Here is a 21,765-nt window from a genome sequence, read left to right as displayed (position 1 = left end):
CTGCTCCAGATATGGGTCCGTACCACGGGGTCCATCCCTCAGGAGCAAACTGCTCCAACCTGGATCCCCCACGGGCAGCAGCTCCTGCCAGCTCACCTGCTCCTGCGTGGTCTCCTCTCCACGGGCTACAGGTCCGGCCCGGAATCTGCTCCGGCAGGGGTCTTCCACAGGCCGCAGCCTCCGTCGGTGCAGGTCCACCTGCTCCACCGTGGTCTCCTCCACAGGCTGCAGGGTGGAACCCTGCTCCACCGTGGTACGCCATGGGCTGCAGGGGGACAGCCTGCTTCACCATGGTCCTCACCACAGGCTGCAGGGGACTTCTGCTCCTGCGCCTGGAGCACCTCTCCCCCTCCTTCATTGACCTTGGCGCCTGCAAGGCTGTTCCTCACTCCTCTCACTCTCCCAGCTGCTGTGTGGCGCAGCGTGTTTTTTTTCTGTCTTAAATATGCTCTCACAGAGGTGCAAAACATCATTACTTATTGGCTCAGCTCTGGTCAGCAGTGGGGCCCTTAACTAACATAGGGCAGCTTCTAGATCCTTCTCACAGAAGCCACCCCTATGGCCCCCTGCTACCAAAACATTGCCATGTAAACCCACTACAGGAGATCAAAGAGGTTAAAGACATGCAGGGAGTTATAAAGTTGTGGAATGGTGGGGATGTAAGTTGTAATTAGCAAGGTAAATACTTTTGAATAGCATTAAGAAAAATAATTTAGTAACATTTTAGCCTTTCACAGTTTATGCTATATTATGAAACTTAATTCTGCAATGCCTGTTCCTTTCTGAGACTGCATGAGTAGTAGCAGTGGTTCCAAGTTTTCTTGTATGACCTTCTTCCTCCCCAAAACAGTTTTTTCCAGTAGATGCTCAAGTAACTCTCCAGTGTGCTTATCTCAGTACTTGATTTCTAGCTATCCATTCTTCATCAACATTAATGTTAACTTGATTTATGATTATATTTTGAGTTTTTTTGTTTTGTTTTGTTTATTTTTGTTATTGTTTAAAATGTTTAGTTTCAGTTTAGGATTGGTAAGAAATTGTTACATCTTTATAAAATAAAATAATAAAATTAAATAAACAAATAAAAGTCCTTCTTCACAGACAAAAAATTTGCCCCTTATATAGCTTAATCAATCCATTATTTATTTCAAGTAAGATAAGGTGGGTACCTACAGGTGCTTTGACAGCTTTGCATTCTTAGCTCTGCTGATACAAAAGCTCACAGAGTAACACGTTCAAAATGTGGAGGTGTTTGGCTTACTGAAAAGGACAGGCAAAGAAGCTGAATTCAGCCAATTCAAAACAAATTCTTAATTATATTCTTGCATAAATGGTTTTGTATTTTAATAAGACAGTTCTGTAACCTGTAGAGTGGTAACATTCAGATATTCAGCTATTTTTAGAGCAATTCAAGTGCATGACAAACAACCTAAATGGATATTTAGTTCTCAAGAACACACACAATCTTCCAGTTAACATGCTGCATGGTTTCTGATTTTATTTATACAGCAGTCACTCTTAAATTCACTGGCCATGAGATCTGCACCTGATTTAAGAAGGGGTGGTAATATTTTTGTAAGTTCTGCAGTCAAATGTAGAATGTATTGTTACCATCTGACTCTATGCTTATTCCAGCATGTGCAAAGACATAGCAATATTTCTTACTTTTTACAGCTTTTTCTAGAATATTGCCTGGTGAAGATTTTTTACTTTTCCTGTCATACTTCAATAATACTCAAGATTGAAAGAGATTTTCATAACGTGTTGAGGCTGGACTTACCCTCCTGGAAGCAAACTAAAATTCTAGCGATCAGTATATTTATCAAACTCTTCAGCATTTAATGAGCATATTAGAATACTATGTTTTTATGGTATGTGATTGTTAGAACCAAGATTGCTAGGAAATTCTTAACTGAGGTGTGATTTCATGTGTACTGTAGTTTCTACGGCAACTCAGGCTAAATAAAAAAATCTAACCAATACTACATCAGCATTCTTTGTTGTTTTTAATGTAAGTGAATGTTTGCATCACTACATTAACGACTCTGCTTACTTCAATAGTTTGAGTTATTTATTGTTAGGAATACAGCCTCAGAGAAAACTTTTATGCTACATATGCTCTGATCAGAGAAAATTCAATAAATCCAGTCACTAATGACAAATATATTCATGCTATTGAATCTGCTTGATAGTTCTGATGATGGAAGTGTTTAAACTGCTGTAGATTTTTTTTTCATGTGGAAATATTTTAATATTCTGAAGAACCTTCCTTTGTGAAACAGAGGAATTATTTTCAATTGTTTTCTAGTTAAAAAATACACACCACTTGCTCAATAGCACAGAAGTAGGTAAAAAATAATAACAATAATAAACACAAAAAACACACTACATCTTCAAGATGATTACTATATTATACTATCTCCACCTGAAAATTGCTTGAAAGGAACTGAATATCATAGCAAGCATCTTCAGTAAGAATTGTGGTAAAAAAAAATAATGGCAATTGCAATCTTTAGAAAATAGACCACAAAGACATTAGAAGACTTATGAAATATTTGTGTGTTATCATGCCATCCCATCATGCTTTTGACAACGAGTTTGTCACAACTTAACAGTCTACTTCTGTCAAAGTGACTTGAAGATAAGAGATGAAGCCGTATAGCTATCATAGAATCTGATCCCACTCTTTATTCAGTGAAAAATTAAATGGCAGCTTCCATGAAGAGTAGAGAGAGATGCCTCCTATACAGCCTAGTGCTGGAGAAACAGCAGAGATGAAAATTGCTGCCTGATACTCATATAATGAGCAGCTCACAGCAGGGCAGAGGAACAAGGATGACACTGCATGGCAAAATAAAGCCTGAGCCATTCATTGCATATTAGCTTCTCTTCAATTCAAAGAAACATGAATCCCCTCCACAGCTATTATAAATAAAAGTAACATTACAGAAATTGCTATGTCAGGTATAATGTAGGTTGCACTTTTTCTCCCAAGTTCTCTTCTCTGGTTAGCTATTCTTTAGCTCTGAAGAATCTGATGGGCTGTCCTAACATGCGCACTGATGTAATAATGCAATTACACTGTTACTAACCACCTGAATATAGAACACAACATGCATAAGTGAGAAAGTTGCTAATACTCAACTACTGCCTGCCCTGTTAAGCAAATGCTGATTCAAGATAACATATTTGCCACTAAGGTAGCACCACACAGTAAAAATCGGTACACAATTATATGATTTATCACCAATAATGTTGTGATCATTAATTATGGGCCTCTGAGTTGGAGTTTGCTGGTTGGCTATCAAGGCTTTTAGCCTTCTGCTGATGTAAGATGGATATAACTAAAGAGACCAGCAAGAATCAGACAAGTGAAAAAACAAGCACAGAAATACAGAAATTTCTGAATGCTTTAAAGATTTAAAAACAATTCTCTTTCCCTCTAGAAAGTAAATTAAAGGTTGGATGGTTTCAGTTTCATTCTTCTTGGTGAATTTCTGCAAACAAGACTACACTAAATGTAGAGTTTTACATCCGACAAGGCAGATCTATTCAAAGAATAGTTGATAAATTCTGTGTACCAATTTTGAATGTTTTAATAAGTGAAACAGCAAAAATCACAGAACACAGTTTCCACAGACGTTTCTCTGGTAGGAATTTACAAACACAGCAGGGATGCAATTAATATTTTTTACATTGTGATTTGGCATGGAGGTGGTAAAATACACGATGCTGAATGTAAGCTGGGTACTAGGTCACCAAGGAAACAACAAAATGACTATCTAAAATTTGTGCTTATTTGCCATCAGAATTTTGGCTCACTCAAGCCCTTTCAAAATAGGTTTGTGTCATAAATTAACATTATGAACCCTGTACTGGTTATTCAGCATAATATCTGATTAAATATTTATATCATATGAATATCAAGCAAATCTCTAAGTATTTGCCGTGAGCTTCAAACTGAGCTATCTTGCAGCAAGGAAATCTGCAAAGATTTCTTGGGGAAAAATGCAAGTTCACTAGAAATTAGAAACAAAGAATTTAATTGCTTCATCTATTTTAAGGGCAAATAGAAATGTTAATTAAGTTGCAGAGGGACTATTATTTTGGAAAATGCATAATCAATTTTGTAGATGTCATGATTTAAAATTTTATTCAAGCTCATAATGAAAGACAGGATGCAAAACTTAGTTAAATGCAGCTATGTTTTCACATCAGGAACAAAGATGTTTTGCCAACATTGTCATCTGTATGTTCTAATCAGGTAAGCTCAGACATACCAGTTGAGGTTGTTCATTCAACTTATTTATTTGACTCCTGTCAAATATCATAGGAAATATTATGCATAGCCCTTTTTTTTTTTTTTTTTTTTTTTTTTTAATTTGCAGGTCAATAGCTTACTTGTTTTTGTGCCAGCTTGGGGTTGATTGCCATTTACCCTTTATATGAACTGATTCAGATGCTCACCAACAGAAGACTGAATGCATGTGTATGGAGTCAGAGCTGATGTTTTGTGTCCTTTTCAGAACGAAGCAGTATCTTGTGAACAGCATATTAAATGCATAACAAATCTTAAAACTTGAGACTTCAACAGGAAAGACTACATTTACTTCAAAAATGTATGTGAACTAAAGTTGTCAAATAGAAAACTTTCATAGACTATGTTACTTTTCAAATCATATGAGGCAATTACCATTTAAAATAGGTATTAAATACACGTTATAGTACCTTTACACCGAATCTGCTTTACTGTAAAAATAATTTCAACTGAATATTTTCTAGAGCATGATCAAAACTTTGCTCTTGACACACAGTATGATTTAGCAAAAAATTGAGAACATTTTTCTAAATGTCAGTATATGTATTTTTAGATGTTTGTTAGTACTGATTAAATGAAATTACAAGTTATTATGACAAAAAGATTTTCCTGCCATTCCATTCATTTACAATGCTATCTTCTCTGTATGTGATTCAACTCCAGTCAATCCAAACTATATTTAAAACCCAAGCAAATGTTCTCTCAGTTTGTTTCTGAATTAAGCTTAGAGTATGCACATCCTATGTTCTGAAAACTCATTCACATGAAAATGTCACATTAGCACAAATAATATTCTGAGAAGAAGTTGCCTCTTTCATCTGACATGAAAGACAGGTGCAACACAGCAAATTTTATTCAGTTGGAAGTACCTAAACCAGCTTTAATTTAAATATCTACTTTGGAGAGCTCAAGAATTAAAACAGCCTACTTAAGTTTTTAATCTAATCAGATAGATTTTACATTCCATATTGCTGTGTTGGCAATATCTGAGCAGACCAAAGTGTAAACAGTATCTCTCTTCAATATACTGTTTCGTTTAATAAGAATTTTCAAGAAGAAGGTCTTTTATAAGATAGATTCTTCTCTTTTGTCTTCAGCAGTCATATTTCATGACACCTAGTTCACTACTTTATGAATAATTATTCCATCTACCAAAATATATGTAAATGTAACAAAAATCTAGATAAAAGAATTAAATACCCATATAATTTCTATGTCACTAAGAAACCATTAAGGTCTAAGTCAAATCCATTAAGTTCTTCCAGTGTTGCATGAAGAGAGGGGACAGACATGGAGACAAAGAAATGGATGCTTTGCAACATTCTATAGAAGTCAATTGCAAAGAGTTTTGGGACCCTTGTTCTGCACAGCTCATTACTTGGAATTTCTTAAAAAACAATTCTGCTGTGTTTGTAAAGAGAGGAACAGAATACAGAAATTCTTAAACTGCTTGTAATGGAAGGTATAAGTTTGTATCTTAGGATGGAGGAAAATAAACTTTAAAGCTTTACATCTCAGTAAGAATGAGGTTGGAAATTGAAATGACAAGCATGTAATTAAGACAATAGGTAGATTTTTCCTTGGCAGGGAAGAAAAGAAGTAGGTCCAAAAGTCTAGCTACTGTAAATTAGGCCTATTTCTCCAACACTGATTTTGGACCTCCAACATGCATCTCCAGAAAAATGCAAATGCAAGTCAGTTCATGTTCTTGTTGGGATAAATGGCAGATTTGCCAATGAGATGAATCAACAGCCAGTAGAAAATTCAAATATTTTGTGAGAAAGACCCAAACTGTTCTGCCAAAACCACCTTTGGTAGGAGTAACTTAAATTTATGTTGGTAGTTCTTTAATTGACTGACTCCAAAACAGGCAAACTCCAACACATGAAATTGTATCCTCTCCGTGTGTATGAGGATTCCAGTATTTTAAATCTCTCCTATTTAGCTGTTCACATTTTTGCTCTGAATAGTACTCTCTTAATCTCTAATTCTATTTTTATTTTTATATTTTTATTATTTTTATTAAAAGCCAATTATAATGGGATATGACCCTTTTTCTTTTTTTCTTTGACAGAACAAAAATAACTTAGGATTCTGCCAATATTAGGAAAAAACATTGTGTTCTCTATAATTTCTGTAGATAAACTGCTCAATAGCTTTCTCATTCTGAACATTTTTAAAATTCTCACTGACATAGGTGACATCGTCAATATCACTATAAGAATATTGTTTGGTCTCATTAAGAAATAAAAGGGAAGAAAACCAATATTCTTTTCATCCTTCCTTAGTCACTAGTTTTCAAAAGCTCTTAACAGTTCTCTAGGCTTATTTTTTCACTGTCTTTCTGATAAGTAGCCTACAAGTATTCAAGGAAAAAAGTACTATTCATCTAAAGTTAAGTTAGAATATACTTAGATATTTAATGATTGAATGAGCTTGTTTGCTTGTTTTGTCCTTTTTTTTTTTTTAATCCTCAAGTATTACTGTTTCAGTCTTCAGATTAATACATTTTGAATAGCACTTGTTGGTCTGATCTGAGAATGCATTTATGATCAAGCCATGTCAGCAGACAGAGCTATTTTGGTGTAGCAGATGGGAGGAGGTGTCCTCCAGTAGACACTGAATTATCTTTCAGCTGGAGACAAATGGATCTTCCAAATCAATGCTTAGTTGATTCACAGACAATCTAAAGAAAGTCTCATAATTTCCACCATGTCTGATACGTAGATAAACACCTGTGTCAGCATTCTAAAGTTAAAAGAGCCCTTCCTCTTTAAAAAAATCATTCAGTTATTAAGAGCACTTTCAGAAGCATTTTCTAAAGCAGAAGTCCCATTTATCAGTGCTGATCTTGAAACAAGAACAAGGAACCAACCTGTTACTGAAAATAATATCGAGTAGATCAAATGAATTAGAGCATAACATAAACATTAAAAGAAAGAGATACATGAATAGCATAGCTTTATAAAAGTCTTAATCCTTACATTCTCATAAGTTAATTAAATTAATTATAGCTTAGAAAACAATGATAATAAGGATTGCCAATGATTAATCAATTAACCACTTTATGCTTGTGTAACTGGCAAAACTTTAGGAAATACAGTGACCTAATTGTTTTCTTCAAATAATGGAAAAATAAACTACAAAATGGATCACAACAAAAAAATGAAACCACTGGGAAAGAAAAGCCTTTTGTACTTGTATTCAGATGACTGTAGAGAAAGCTCTTTTAAACAGGGAACAAAAAGCTGTAATACAGTTCAAACACGCAAAATTTTCATTAGATTGCACCAGGATTTCCTTATACAGTATATCAAATATTTTCACTTAGTCTAGTGACAATAACGACTCTAGTTTCTGCTCAATGAATATTTAACTCATCTGTACATTTCTGAAGGTACAATTAGTTATATGATTTTATCTCTGGCTAGGGACTAGAAACCTGGATTCCCTACTCTGAGAGAGTACTGCACCAGAAATTAGGTCAAAGCTATGCTTTGTTTTTTCTGGAATGGACAAAATACAGAAAAATGGGTTATTATTTTAAGGTTTGGAAAGCAACTTTTTCTCACCAAGCGTTTTACAATGAAAATCCATGCGGTAGTATGGGTTAATGGCTGGTTACACCCCGGTACTTTCTGAGCTCATTTTTACCATGGTTTCTGCAAATTCTTCCAAATCCCCTAAGGTAATGAGGAACAACATATCCCTGTAATGCTTCATGGCACAACCTTTACCTCTGTCCCTCTTTAAAAGCTCTTCTCTTGCTTGCAAGTTTCATTACTATGGAAGACTGTCCAATAGGGTGAAGAAGGGACAAGAAAGGAATGACTCCCATTTCAGCAGCTGAGATACCTTTATTATTAATTTTTAATTATTATTCCTTCTGCAAAGGTTTCTAAAGCATGCCTTCCACAACAAACAAAACATACCATAGGCAACTCATATACTATGATCTCGACACAAACAAAACTCATTGAACTCAAAATTAAAAAGAATACAGAGTAAAAATAAACAAGTTTGAGGGAGAAGTCTGGATGGACATGGGCCAAGGAAAAGAATGGATTTGACAAGCTAAAAGTCAGAAACTAGAAACCCGGAAACCTATATGGCAACTCTTAACACTTATGCAGTGGGTCTTTTATATGAATCTATTTTAGACAAGCAAATGGCTCTTTGGATATTACAAATTAGATATGCCATATGATTTTCTTTTATAAACTATGTTGTTTATCCACTTCTCTAAAGGCTGCCACACACCCAGATCACCACAACAATTATGTTGACAGAAATAGTTCCTTTGATTTTTAAGCCTATTTAAAAAAGAGCAGCAACACTGAGTTCTGCAATTCTTTATATGTGTCTCAGGCCATTTCAGTCTTTATGTCTACACAGAGGTACTGCATCCCCGAAACACATTTGCAAACTGCAGGACAGTGTATTTCACAGCAAGAGAAATAAGCAAAGAATTTGATCAATGCCACAGGCAGTGACACCGTAGACATAGCTGATGGTGCAAAGTTACATTTTTGTTGTTACCATCTTTCACTTGCTGGGATACTTACAATTCTGCTTGCTTCTATATTTAAAATAAATAAATAAATGCATCTATCTTGACACTTTCTACAAGGGTATTATTCTAGTTGTGTGCTCCTGATCTGCTTTGCTTCTGGCAATAGATGGCAGTAATCAAAAGAGCTTTAAATTAAGCTTTACATTAATACTTAAGCAGGAATTTTTCAGCAGCAGAGGGGCTGAATTCCTCTCTCTGCTTACGTGCACCTTGTCATACTGAAGACCACCAGCAGGTATCATTTGCTCTGCAAAAGATTGAATGAACAAAAATTTTTGTGATCTTTACTGCATACTCAGTAGTGAATAAACAGCAGCTCTGGAAAACGCAAACTCAAATTCATATGTCATGGCTCATTATAATCCAATACAGTTTGCAGAAAACCATCATGAAAATTATACTTGTTTATATTCTCGGTTGACTGGGCACTGCCATTTCGTCCTGTTGCCGTTATTTCCATATGCAGATAAGAATTAAGGATTCGCTGCAACAGAAATAGTTAATGGGAAAGTGTTTGAACCTACAGTGTGCATACAGAATGCATTAGGCATTCATCTGTGGTTGGAAGGAGGAAGACCTTCCTCCAGCATCCTCAGGTGTCTGCATTCATTCACAGTAAATAGATAAGGCCATGCTAAGTGCAGCATTTCCTCTGTCACAGAAAGATTCATAGACCACAGATCCGAACTATGCCCACACTTGAATTTTGCCATAGTATGTCAAATGTATAGATTCTCATTACTTATATGTAAACTGAAATTCTCTTAAAGAAAAAAAAAAATCAAAAGCATACAATCGGACAGAGATGCTGAATTTCTCAGCTGCTAGATGCTTTTAAATATTCTCTTATTTCCATATAACCCTGAAATGGAAGAAAAACAAAATTAATAATTCATTTTAAAATGACATCAGCTTGTTTGTAAAATGCAAATGTCCTTCTGCCTAAACCCAGTGACTCCTGGGGAGTTCTCTGCATTGCTAACATTCACTTTTGGATTAACATCAATTTTTCACCTCTTCCTGTTTCTAACAACTTTTTTTCCCCTTTGTCCTGTAACTGTAGTTGCCTGTCAACACACTATGTTGCTCTTTTCTAACACCCACTCCTGCTTGTTTGACTTCTGCTATTCTCTTCTTTTATACTTTGCAATAAATCTTTGCCAAGAACAGTACACTCCATGCACTCATGCTACAGAAGCATTTTCTGACCGAGTCTGCCACCTTCTTTAAAATCCTATCTATTGAGTGTCCAAGCTATGATCTGAGAAACACAACAAAGGATTAAGGGGCCAACGAGCAAAACACTGATGAGACAAAGTTTTTCTCAAATAATTCCAGCATTGATGTCACATAACTGATCAATACTGAACAAACCCTAAATTATCATGATCCATACATATTACGCCTTAGCTGGGACAACTGTCAATCCTTCAACCCAATAAGAAAAGATTAATTAAAATAGATGTTACTTCCCAGGTGAAGCAAAAATTGTAAAGCAGGACATAAACCTCATTTCCTCATAGGCTAAGTCTTCTTAGAAAAGACAGGAGGAATACTGAGGGGACTGCAGCCATAGTTTGAGGGTCAGAAATCTTTGGACATTTCCCGCTTCCATGACATCATTGTGGTGTGCATTAGATGACTGCAGACAACAGAGAAATAATTTCTGAATTATTTTAATTTTTAATTTGATATGTCTTAAGTATCCTATCTCCAATGTGCATTCTCATGATTCTTCTTTCTGTTTCTTTTAATATAAGAGATTTCAGGGTTACATTGTAGTGTATATGCTGAACGCTTAACAACAATACCAGGGTGTTTCTACAATGCACTGCAATGCCAGGTGAGTGTGCTGAAGCTACCTCAATATCCAAGGGCAGCAAAACGCTATATTGTGACTAATTACAAGTGATAAAGCATTATTCCATGCAGGATATGTTTGTTTGAATGTGGCTTGGGTATCTCCAACACATCATGGTATTGTGTCTTGTAGTCATTCTCTTGGATCTATGTTATGGATTTTCAGTATTTCTCTACTTCAGATGAAATACAGCATGTTATACCTTAACTTTACCAAACATTTTTCTGCAGCTTCCTAAGAAATGTTTGGTGAGTTCTGCAGTTCAGGAGAGAACAGCAAGAAAGATAAAACCACAGGGATAATCTAGTAAGTCTATCCAGAGGTTTGGACTGACAAGTCAGATACAGTTTGTGTTATTTATATGTCAGTAGTATTCCTCATTAAGTAGCCAGAGGTTACAGAAGCAGTACAAAATATATTTGTTGTATAGAATTCTATTATTTAAATATTTCTGATTATCTAAGAAGATACTGCCATTGGCTACAAAATCAGCTTGTTGCAGAGGATGGTAGAGGTAGAGAACAGCAGAGGATTATACATAAAACTTGAAAATAAAATGAATAAATACAATATTTTGATGATACAAAAAAAATAGTTAGGGAAATAACTGTACCACTTTCTTTTGACAGATGTTTGTTTGGGGATCTGGTGATGTACATGTCTTCCTGTAAGTGCAGTCCAATCTTCTCTTTCACCTTCAAAACACTGTTTTAAATAGACAGCTTAATTACTGCTTGTGTTCAGTAGTTTTCTGCAGGGTACATTCACTCCACAGTTGGCTTAGGGATACTGAGCCTCTGGCAAAGAACTAGCATAAAATTAGCCTTCATGTCTTGCCCCTTTAAAGTACTTCTAGATACATGAAGTAGAAAACTGACAGCTCTATCAAAAGCTGGGTATTTGCCATCATCTAAATATCAGAATTTCTGGGTCTGTCCTGAAATGCATGCCCTTTCTGACGTGGAGATCAGAACTGGCATCACAAAAATTAAGTCAAGCACACATTTATTTTGGAAGTTATTGCATGTTAATGCTGGTAGGCAACTAAGCACCACACAGCTCTTTGCTCACTCCTCCCCAGTGAGATGGGGAGAGAAATGAAAGAGGCTAAGTGCAAAACCTCATGGGTGGAGATGAAGACAGTTTGATAGATAAAGCAAAAGCTGCATGTACAAGCAAAGCAAAATAAGGAGTTAATTCACTATGTCCCATTGGTGCCCAGATGGTTAGCTATTTCCAGGAAAGCAAGGCTTCATCATGTGTAATACGTACTTGGGAAAATAAATGCCGTAACCCTGACTTCCACCACTACCACCACCACCCTCCTCCCTCTTTTCTCCCAGCTTTTATTACTGAGCGTGACATCATATGGTATGGGATATGCCTTTGGTCAGTGGGGTCAGCTGTCCTGGCTGTGGCCCCCCCGAGCTTGTGGTGCACCCCCAGCCTGCTTGCTGGTGTGGCAGTGTGAGAAAATGAAAAGACCTTAACACTCTGTAAGGACTGCTCAGCAATAGCTAAAACATTGGTGTGTTATCAACACTGCCTTGGTCATAAACCCAAAACATAGAACCATGTGAGCTACTATGAAGAAAATTAACTCTATTGCAGCCAAAACCAGTACTAAGGTATATACTTCAATATATGGAAGTCAATAGTGTCAGAGGAAATCTTTGAGGAAGCTACCAAAATACTCCATATATCTACTGCTTGCTTTTCTCTCTTGTTAAGTTCTCATTGAAAGGAAATATTTATGTATTCATTGCCTGCTAGAATAGCAGCAAGAATGAATTCCTCAAAGATAACTATGAACTCACTCATGAGCAGAGCACATATCTGAGCCTCAACTGCCCACTGTGCAGCACAGAGGTAACTTGCAACGTCTATGCTGCAAAGTGTTGACAGTTTGGTGATTACCCCAGGGCTATATCCACCACGTTCACCACATGAGGGAACATCCATAGCCACATCTTACCAATGCTCATGCTGACAAGGATTGTTAGCTCAGACTCAGCATCACATCCCTTGCAAGTATTCAGCATCTGCACCCAACTGGCTTAACCTGAGGTCTGCTCAGGGTGTCCCTGAATCACTTTCCCCTGTAATTGGTTCCAGGTCAATCATCCACCTGGTTTCTTCACATCCACCTGGCAGATATTCATGGGAAGCACCTCTGGATTTCCCCAGTCCTGTGCTGCCTTTCCTTCAGGCTCATTCCTGGTTCTCTATCAATTACAGCATCCAGCAGATGCTGTGAATTATGCCTATGATAATGGTACCAATGGATCTCACATCAGCTCATGATCCCTAAAGAGCAGATTGAATCTCAGTTGTTATCAAAAGCACATTTACATAAACATAGTATTTTGAAAATGTTTATAAAGAGGAAAGTATGTTCATAGCACAAACATTTAACCATATGCAGACCCAGAGTGTCAAAAAATATAGTAAAGAATTTTTACAGCCACTTGTTTTTCAGGTCATCAGAAAAAAAGCAGACCAAGAATCACAATGACTTACCACACTGTCTTGCTCAGCAAATTTTTTTTTAGGATAAAGTGCAAACACTGAAAATGCTTAGCGCTTATATATCAAGCAATGCCGTTGTAAATATTAGAATTTACTGCACTTATTAAATTGTTGGAAGCATCTGTTTTGTTGGCATTTAGAACTGGATACAGGCTGAGGCATGAAAAATATGATAGCAGCACTTCTCCAGGTGCTAGTTCGCAAAGCCCACACTGTGTTGACCACCGCATTGCTCTCCCACAGCAATAACCATATACATATGCTACTCCAGGTAGGAAGATTTAATGTAAATGCAAATGAAGTTTAGGGTAAAAATCAAATACAGCTCCAGAAATATTTTGTCTGTTTTTAACACTGCCCTAATAATTATTGCTGGATATTAAGAAGAAACAAAGCCATTGTTTGGGGTTTTAATGCAACAAAGCATCATAACAATCAGCTTGTGATAAGGACCTTGAAAGGGCTTTAAATGCAAGATGCCCAGTTCTGAGCTGATATTAGCTGAGAGCCTTTGGAACTTGGAAGGACGTTTTAAGGTGAATGGAAAGTTTAAGACTGTCTGTGAAAACCCTATATGTAATTATGAATGACAGAAGGAAACTGCACTGTATCCTCTCTTTAGTGAAAAAGATGGGGAGTGACAAATAAAAGATGACAAAACATGCTTCATAGTTATTTGTTTTATGCTCATTACATAGTTGACTTCTGCAAGTAAAAATAGCAAATGTTAATTGGCTACCAGAATATCAACTTTTACATAAATAATGAGAATCTCTATGACATCCGGAAATACAATAAAAGTAGAATGATCTTTCCTATGTCAGGGTGGGAACTGAAATAAATAAAGATGCTACGGATTTCAGAGATGCTACTTTAGATGGGCTGCAAGTTCACTGAGATTACAAAAACAGTTATTAAAACACCATATAACAGCAGTGACTTATTTTCTCTCATATTCCCTGACAGCAGATGTTTCCTGAGGTTGGTAGGGAGCTTTTCTTCTGGGTATATTTTCTATTCAGGTTTTGTATGGGGCTTGCAATTTTTTCCAGAATTTGTTAGAATTTGTTTTTGTCTCCCTGTCAGAGAGTAAAATATTACATTTTTCTGCTCTGGTATGACATCATAATAACTGTTCAGCTAGCCAGCAGAACCACCATAGCACAAAAGCACTCCTCAAGCACTGGTCTTGATTTCTTCCAAAATTCCCAAAACAAGAGCAGAAAGTCACTGCAGAGCTCTATGTGGTAAGAGTAAGGGAAAAGCTCACCCCCTGTATCTAGATTATAGAATAATATTACATGTATAAAGAGAATATAACCTCCAGAGAAAGCATACTTAATGCTATCATGGAAAGATGAGATGGCAAAAGATGCAAGGGCCTCAGCTATCCAAAAAGCAGAGTTTCCCTAGCTCTGCACCTTATACCCAAGAAAAAGAAAAACAAGATAATCAAGGTTTTATGGAAAACATTTCTCTGTTGTAAATGACAACGCACCAATAAGAGAAGGAAATTCATTGCTTGGTTGCTTATTTTAAAAATAGGACTGCATATTAAAAGTGAGTTTACTAAGTAATAGTGCCAGCTTACAGGCAGCCTTGAGGCATGAGTGTTCCCACTAGCTCCTATTGTTCATTCTCCTTTCATGCCACAGAGAAGTCAAAAGTACTCAGGGCTCCACTCCCTCTCTAAATTCTACAAATTAATATCCTTTCTGTCATCTGGAGCTCTCCTCCAAAGCCAAGAGTCATTTGAGTGTTCCAACTCAGGAACAATATTTTTAATTCTGCCATAGATCACCAAAGTTGACATTTAGAGACTATATGTAAATTATACAATGTGAAGCTTATGTAAAACTTACTTGTCTATTATTTGAAGTTTATATAATCTTAACTGCTTCATATATATTTGGAGGGTTTTAAGAAGCATTTAAACTAGATTTTTATTTATTTTATTTTTTTAAGAGTACGGAATAGATTTTTTTGCATGCTTTAAGAACAAATTAATCTGCACGGTTATTACTTGCACATTAGCAGCCCTTTCTGAAATGCAAATTCTCATTCTGGCTCGAGGTAAATTACCCTGACATTGGTGAGAAAAGAAGCCAAGTTTCTCTGTAGTGCTTGTGCAGTGTTGTCACTGAGGTAACATTTGGAGCCCTTTTGCACATTTTCTGTTTATTAGATAGCTGCTGACTACAGAGTGAAATCCCTTTGTGGTCCCCCATCTTGCTCACCTGTTGTCTCATATGTACAATAGCAATGGTCAGCTGGATCTCCCAGATCTGCAGATCTCCAATGTACCTCGTATTTTGGATAGTTTATACTGCCACGACAGTCCACATGGAAATGAAACTAGTGCTTGGAACAGCTCCCTCAGAACTTTTGGATTACCATGTTGAAAACCAGCTTTCAAGATAATAGCATAGCAATACACCCATAATAAAACATGTTCAAGGGCCTGGTAATCAGGTAACAATTGTAAATAAATATTAATAACAGACATAAAGAAAACAAGAGTGATGAGCAGTCTGTTTGGAAAACTTGTGGATGTTACTGAACTTATACATATCAAAAAAAATAAAAATCACTTTATTGCAGAATGTTAAAAGCTAAATTAAACAACCCATTACCCGACCTGCTTACAACTATCCAGCAATGTTGTATAATTAAAAACGACTACTTAAATACTTATCACCCCCTAAACATACATTGAAGTTTCAAGGCCAGAAAGATGAGATCAATTGCTTTTCAAGGTTGCTGTTTAAATCTTAGATTCACATGGATGCCATCACAGAGTGGGCACTGCTGGAACCCTGACGTACACTTTCTTTGATCTTCCAGGATAACTAGCACTTTCTGCTTGGGTCAACAATCCAGATGATGTCCAAAGCCCAGCACACTTTTCATCTCACTGTCTTGCATTATTTACCATGTCCATGAGGCACTAAGGAGCCTCATTAACTAAATAAGTAAATTTTGTGCAAGGCATTGTGAGGCCTTCCTTGAAGGAGCCATGAGGACAATGCACCTGTCATTTATATCTACCACTTAAACAGTTTTATAAATGCAGATGCATATAAACTTGAATTCCTCATTAGTGTGGAGCAGGAATAAAAGCATCAAAATCAGTGAACAACATTTGAAAATCAGAGTAAGTGCAGGGTCTGCGATGTAAGATGCTGACATTCAGCTCAGACTCGGGGGCAGCTTCAGAATTTATAACTGGAGAAATGGCTGGGGCCTCCCTCAGGGAAAAAATGCTGACAGATCCTAACAGCTGCAATGCCACAGATCTTACATTATTCTCTTACTGTAACACAGATACCAGGACAGTTAATATTCTTCTAAAATACTGTTTCTATATTCCAGTATTGAAATGATGTTTGCCTATACTTAATTTAGTGACATAAAATTGTATTTTCTTTTTTTAATTTTACTTTCTCTATAGAGTGGTTTTACTTGCAACCTTTTTGGAAATGATAAATTGAATTAAACCTTACCTTATTAGCAATTTGGGACTGAAAATTTGAAATTACCATATCTGTGTGACAAGCTGAACTATAAAGAGCTTCATAGTTTTAGACAAAAAATACCTTTAAAACGTACTGTTCTTTGTTTAGGTTCATCATTACAGCTTAGAGACTTATACAGAGCCTGATCACTGACTCCCTTCATGTACCCAAATTTCTTGTAGGTCCATCAGGAAATCAAATTCATTTATAGAAGAATCACCAAAAAAACACACATCTTTATTTTTCTCCCATTTTGCCTTTATATTAAATACTAATTAACAGTGTTGGTCATTTACTGTAAAATTCAATTGACTTCAATGGTACAGATCTAAAATGAATTTAAGAATTCATATGAATATGCATTTTATTTTCTAATTTATCCTTGGCATTTTAAAAGGAGAATCTTTATCCCACTCGGTTACATGCAACATGAAAATAGAAAGAGATCCCCAGAAATAAGTCACCATGACAGCACAAGCTGTCCTACATTCACTGCCATTCCATTCATGCTTCTTATAAAGGACAATTAATGTAAGTAAAAATTATGTGAATGTCTGAACCGAGAAGAATCCGATACTCGATATTCTGGGAAAAGCCTGTGAAGACAAAGATCACTAAATGGTCACTAAACTAAGCATTTAATGAGAAAAAAAGGAAGCAACTTTCAAACATAAGAATCTTTCAGAGATAGTACTAGAAACTTTTCAAACACTAAGTGCCCCTATTCTCAACAGTTCAGAGAGCATGGAAAAATTGGTGGTTTGGTGGTTTCTACTTTCAGCTGCAGTTATTTTAAAAACTAGAACACACGACTGTCCCATTAAAAAGCTATTCCATATGCTGTGTGTCTTCTTCTCTTTGTATTGACATGTATTTTAGGATGTCAACATGCAGAAGTAATACTGAAAATAAAAAATAAGAAGGCAAAGTATCAGAGTTGCTAGAAAATGTGACTTTTCTGAAGTATATTTGAAGAAGAAATGATCTTTAAAGAAGTTGTCATTTTTGTTGGAAATGACCAGAAATTACATTTGAAAAAAAAATCCACACAACCTGAAATTACTTGGAATCTTGACATCAACTGCCTCTAGAATTCTCTGATTTCTAAAAAAGTACAAGAATTTTACTACAGAACCGAACTCTCAAGGAGCATGATGAACTTTAACAGATTAATGTTCAGCAGACTACAGACATGGCAAAATATACCTTCTGATAACAGTGCTATTGCTAAACCCTCCTACCAATTATTAATTCTTCTCTCCAATAAAAATATTTCAAGACCTGTATCAATGAAATAGACCACATTATACAAGACAGAAGGGCTTTTTACATTTTTGTAGGAAGTTTGAACAATTTTGAAAAATCAGATAATGAGGAACAACTTTTCCAGCCAACTGAAGCTCACAGAGTAAATATGTTAAATGTGATTAGGAATAAAACTATTGCTGAATATATGCTATTGATACTTCACTAATAACTAGTGCTTGGAAGAAAGTCATTAGCATGTGCAACTTCCAGTTTGATACTAACATTGTAATTCAGGCACTGGTCTGAAAAGGGGCATGCATTTTTATCAACAGTCTAGACACAGATGCTATGCATTGAATATATAGTACTACACTGCCTTGTTCACAAGTTATTTCTTATTCCTACCAGCTCAAGTGAAATTGCTTTGCATGCTTTTTCTCTACCAAAGAAAATCCCAGAACTCTATCTAAGCATATCCAGTTCCATTACTTAATTTCTACAGGATCGTCTTTAGAGCTGTCAGTTACATGTCACAGACACTTGAAGAAAATTATTTATGTAAATTATTAAAAAAAACACAAAAAACCACACAACAAATCCAACAACAACAAAACTATTCTAAACATATCTAAACATATCTAAAAATACAGATACATCCAATGTACAGAACAAAAAGTTATCTCACACTATGGTGCTTCATTTTAAGATAGACAATTTCTCTCTTCACTAAATAGAATAGTTTTTACAGTTAAGAAATTGCTCGAGATTCTCTGCAAGATTTAATTACCTGCAGCAAATAGTTCTGATTTCTATATATGTTCTATTTTATTTTTATAGCAGCCACACCTTTATTATTATTATTTTTTTTTATGACAGCCTGCTAACTATTATTTGTTCTGTTATGTACTGTAACCAAACAATTACTAAGAAAGCCGTTTTTGGTGATATGACTGATGGCAACAGCATTTCAGGAATAATAAATGTGAACTTTCTAATTTAATAAATGTCCAGTTTTATCACATTTCTCTTCTCTAAAATTTAACTGCATTTATAGAAGGTGACCAACACTTAAGGTGTTTCAGTAAATCAAAACCATCTTTTTTTACAGATACACACATTTTTTATTTTGTTTCCTAAGCTTTTTATATACAAGGTTATGTGTTGAACCAACTCACACAAGCAAGCTAACTGAAATCAATGGTATTATTCATTTGCATGATGAGCACAAATACGTAAAAATGCTCGGATAGAGAAAAAAATTATACATTTTAAGGTAATTCTGAAGTTCTTTCTGAGCTCTAGAGGTCAAAACCCATGCAAAATCACAAGCTGAGTTTAAAAAACATTGGGCACCAACGTAGAAGCCAAGTAAAATCAGATTCAGTCCTCAATGAAAAGTTTTAATAGCATATCAGCTTCCTTTTTTGTTTGTTTGTTTGCTTTGGATTTTGCATCCAAAATGCACAGAGCTGGAGCCCTTGAGGCAAAACTTCTCTCATGGAATTATATATATGTTGAAAAGCATAAATGCAATAGAGAGATTTAAGCAACAATGCCTTTACTGTGGGCAACGTGCTAAATCTAATCAGTTTGCTTCCTCTACTTGTCTGACTTTTTAAGAAATAATAGCTACTTAGGGTAGCAAGTGGCCCAGATGATAGTATCTAAACTTTTGTTTCTTAAAATAAACAAAAAAATATTTTAAAAGCAACAAAAAAAAATCAGAAATATTATTTGCCATGAAATATTTTCTATTAAAAATACTAAAATGAGATCCATCAGCAAATAATAAATATATCTGATTTGAATCAATAAAGTGTAATTCACTTTTTGTGTTGAGAAATATAGATATTGGGAATACAGACTGGGATATTCTCATAAAAAAAATGAATTATTCTCACTAAAGACTTATAGTGGCATAATCTACAAGCATATTCAATTTTGGAAAAGCAATTATTGGTGTCAGCATAATTCACAGTGTTGTAAGTGATTTGACTAATCATTTATTTCCACTAGAACAGCTTCCAGCTTTATACATCTGCTTCCAGAACCTGATGCAGTGCCAACTGAAGTTTAAGGGAAGATCCAAATTGATTTAGATGAGTTTTGTATCAAGAGTTAATCTTCCATTTCAGCAGAGAAATATAACTGCACATGGAATCTTTCACATCTTCACCTAGGAAGCCACTTCACCAATATCATGCATATCTAGCAATTTATCACAGAATCACATACCTCCCTCTCTTGTCCTCCCCGCATATATATTTATAGTTAAAGAAATAGACAACTATGAATAAAACCAAGTGGATTCAAACACATTATATAACTCTTGTTTATACTAATGCCCGTTACACTATTAAGGTGAAAAGGGTCATTAAATTGAGATCAGATTGTACTGGAACACAGCCATGTGCTTCTGCCTTCAAAACACAAAGAAATGAAGCATTCCAGAGTTCCAAATTCTTCCATCAATTGCTTCTGTTTCAGAGTAAATCTCCTTTGAATGTTCTGTTTGATGTCAAAAAGGCTGGAACCAGCAGACCACAGATAAATTAATATTTTCATTCATCTGGATAGTACTGCTTCTACTCAACGTTATATCCATAAATACAGAGAGAATTCTGAAATACCTTATTTTTTTAGCTACTTACAATTGGCATTGGCTCAAATTAACTCAGAATTAGACCCAGTGAGTCAGTAAAACCCTGAAAGTTTAGACAAAAGGTTTTTTGATGTGACCAAGAATGCTAGCTCAAGTACCTTCAAGAAGTGGGCTGCCTCAGCTGAAATTCATGAACAGCACTGACAAGAAGAAGAGTTTCAGATCTGTTTTTCACGTGTACTGTGCAGAATTTAATTCATTCGGCAAATTTCAGTTTAGAAATTACCTTTTATTTGATCAATGGAAAAAAATAAATAATAATGATTTAAAAAAAAACCACACAATATTAGAAGGAGAAGTTTTTTATTCTCTAATAATATCTGCTATGTCTCTGAAATCTTTATTTCTGAATAGCCCTTCTCCTTTGCATGCTTCCTTCTCTCCCTAGGCACAAAGTGTATAGAGATGTGAGGACCTTCCTTAACCTAGCACTTTGCAAGGGAAAAGATCCTGTGCCCCTCGCAGTACTATGATTCTAGAGTGATCACATATGCTCTGTAATGTTTTAGAACATTAACTTACTAATATAGGAAGTTCATACACATCATATACAATGTGCATCGCTAGTTTACATTGATAGATGAAAATAACCACTACACTGAAAGCTTGCTAGAAATCCACACTTAGCATTCAGAACCAGTTAAGAAAGTAACTGATTAACAGCCTTGTAGTGAAGTAGAAAGTCTTCCTCTAGGGCTGTTAGTTCAGCCTAATACACGTGACAGAGCTGGACATTATTTAGTACCTGCTGGAGCCTGGCTGCCCAAAATGATAAACCAGCTCTAGACAGATGATGATTTACTGCTCCTGTTGCAGCTGTAAGCATCAGTTACAGAAACATAGTATGTGAAAATTTAAAATCAGAAGGATGTCATGGCTCTAGTACTAGCAAAAGTACTGTTGCTCTTATTCCAGCAGACTGCTGCCTTTAAGAGAATTAAACATTGACAACTTTGTTCCCTCCCTATTTAAGATGATTGAAGTCAGATTATATTACAAGCTCCTCTACCCCCAACTCCCTGTGCAGTATAACTCTCAACCAAAAATAAATCTTGAAAA

The 21,765-nt window shown here is 35.7% G+C and overlaps 1 protein-coding gene across 22 annotated transcripts in view; it reads right to left on the bottom strand.

The window, feature by feature from the left end:
• LOC308199635 (uncharacterized protein) overlaps positions 1-21,765 on the bottom strand; it is a 305,939-nt gene that overhangs the window by 201,720 nt on the left and 82,454 nt on the right. For 2 of the 22 annotated variants that reach the window (XR_013954784.1, XR_013954785.1), the window contains one exon: positions 12,417-21,765. This exon is cut by the window's right edge and continues 25,131 nt beyond it. The exons of 17 other annotated variants lie outside the window; for them this stretch is intronic. Coding sequence is in view for 1 of the 5 variants with exons in the window: in XM_080604065.1 (XP_080460191.1) it covers positions 11,366-11,457 (92 nt within the window). In the remaining 4 variants the exon portion in view is untranslated. Of the gene's footprint in view, positions 1-96; positions 11,458-12,416 lie in introns of those variants that run through there. 3 more of the 22 variants (XR_013954783.1, XR_013954782.1, XM_080604065.1) reach the window with 3 other exon arrangements.

This window comes from Anser brachyrhynchus (assembly GCF_964034855.1).
Source record: "Anser brachyrhynchus genome assembly, chromosome: 9".
Taxonomy (NCBI): Eukaryota; Metazoa; Chordata; class Aves; order Anseriformes; family Anatidae; genus Anser; species Anser brachyrhynchus.
This window is presented reverse-complemented; position numbering and strand designations above follow the sequence as displayed.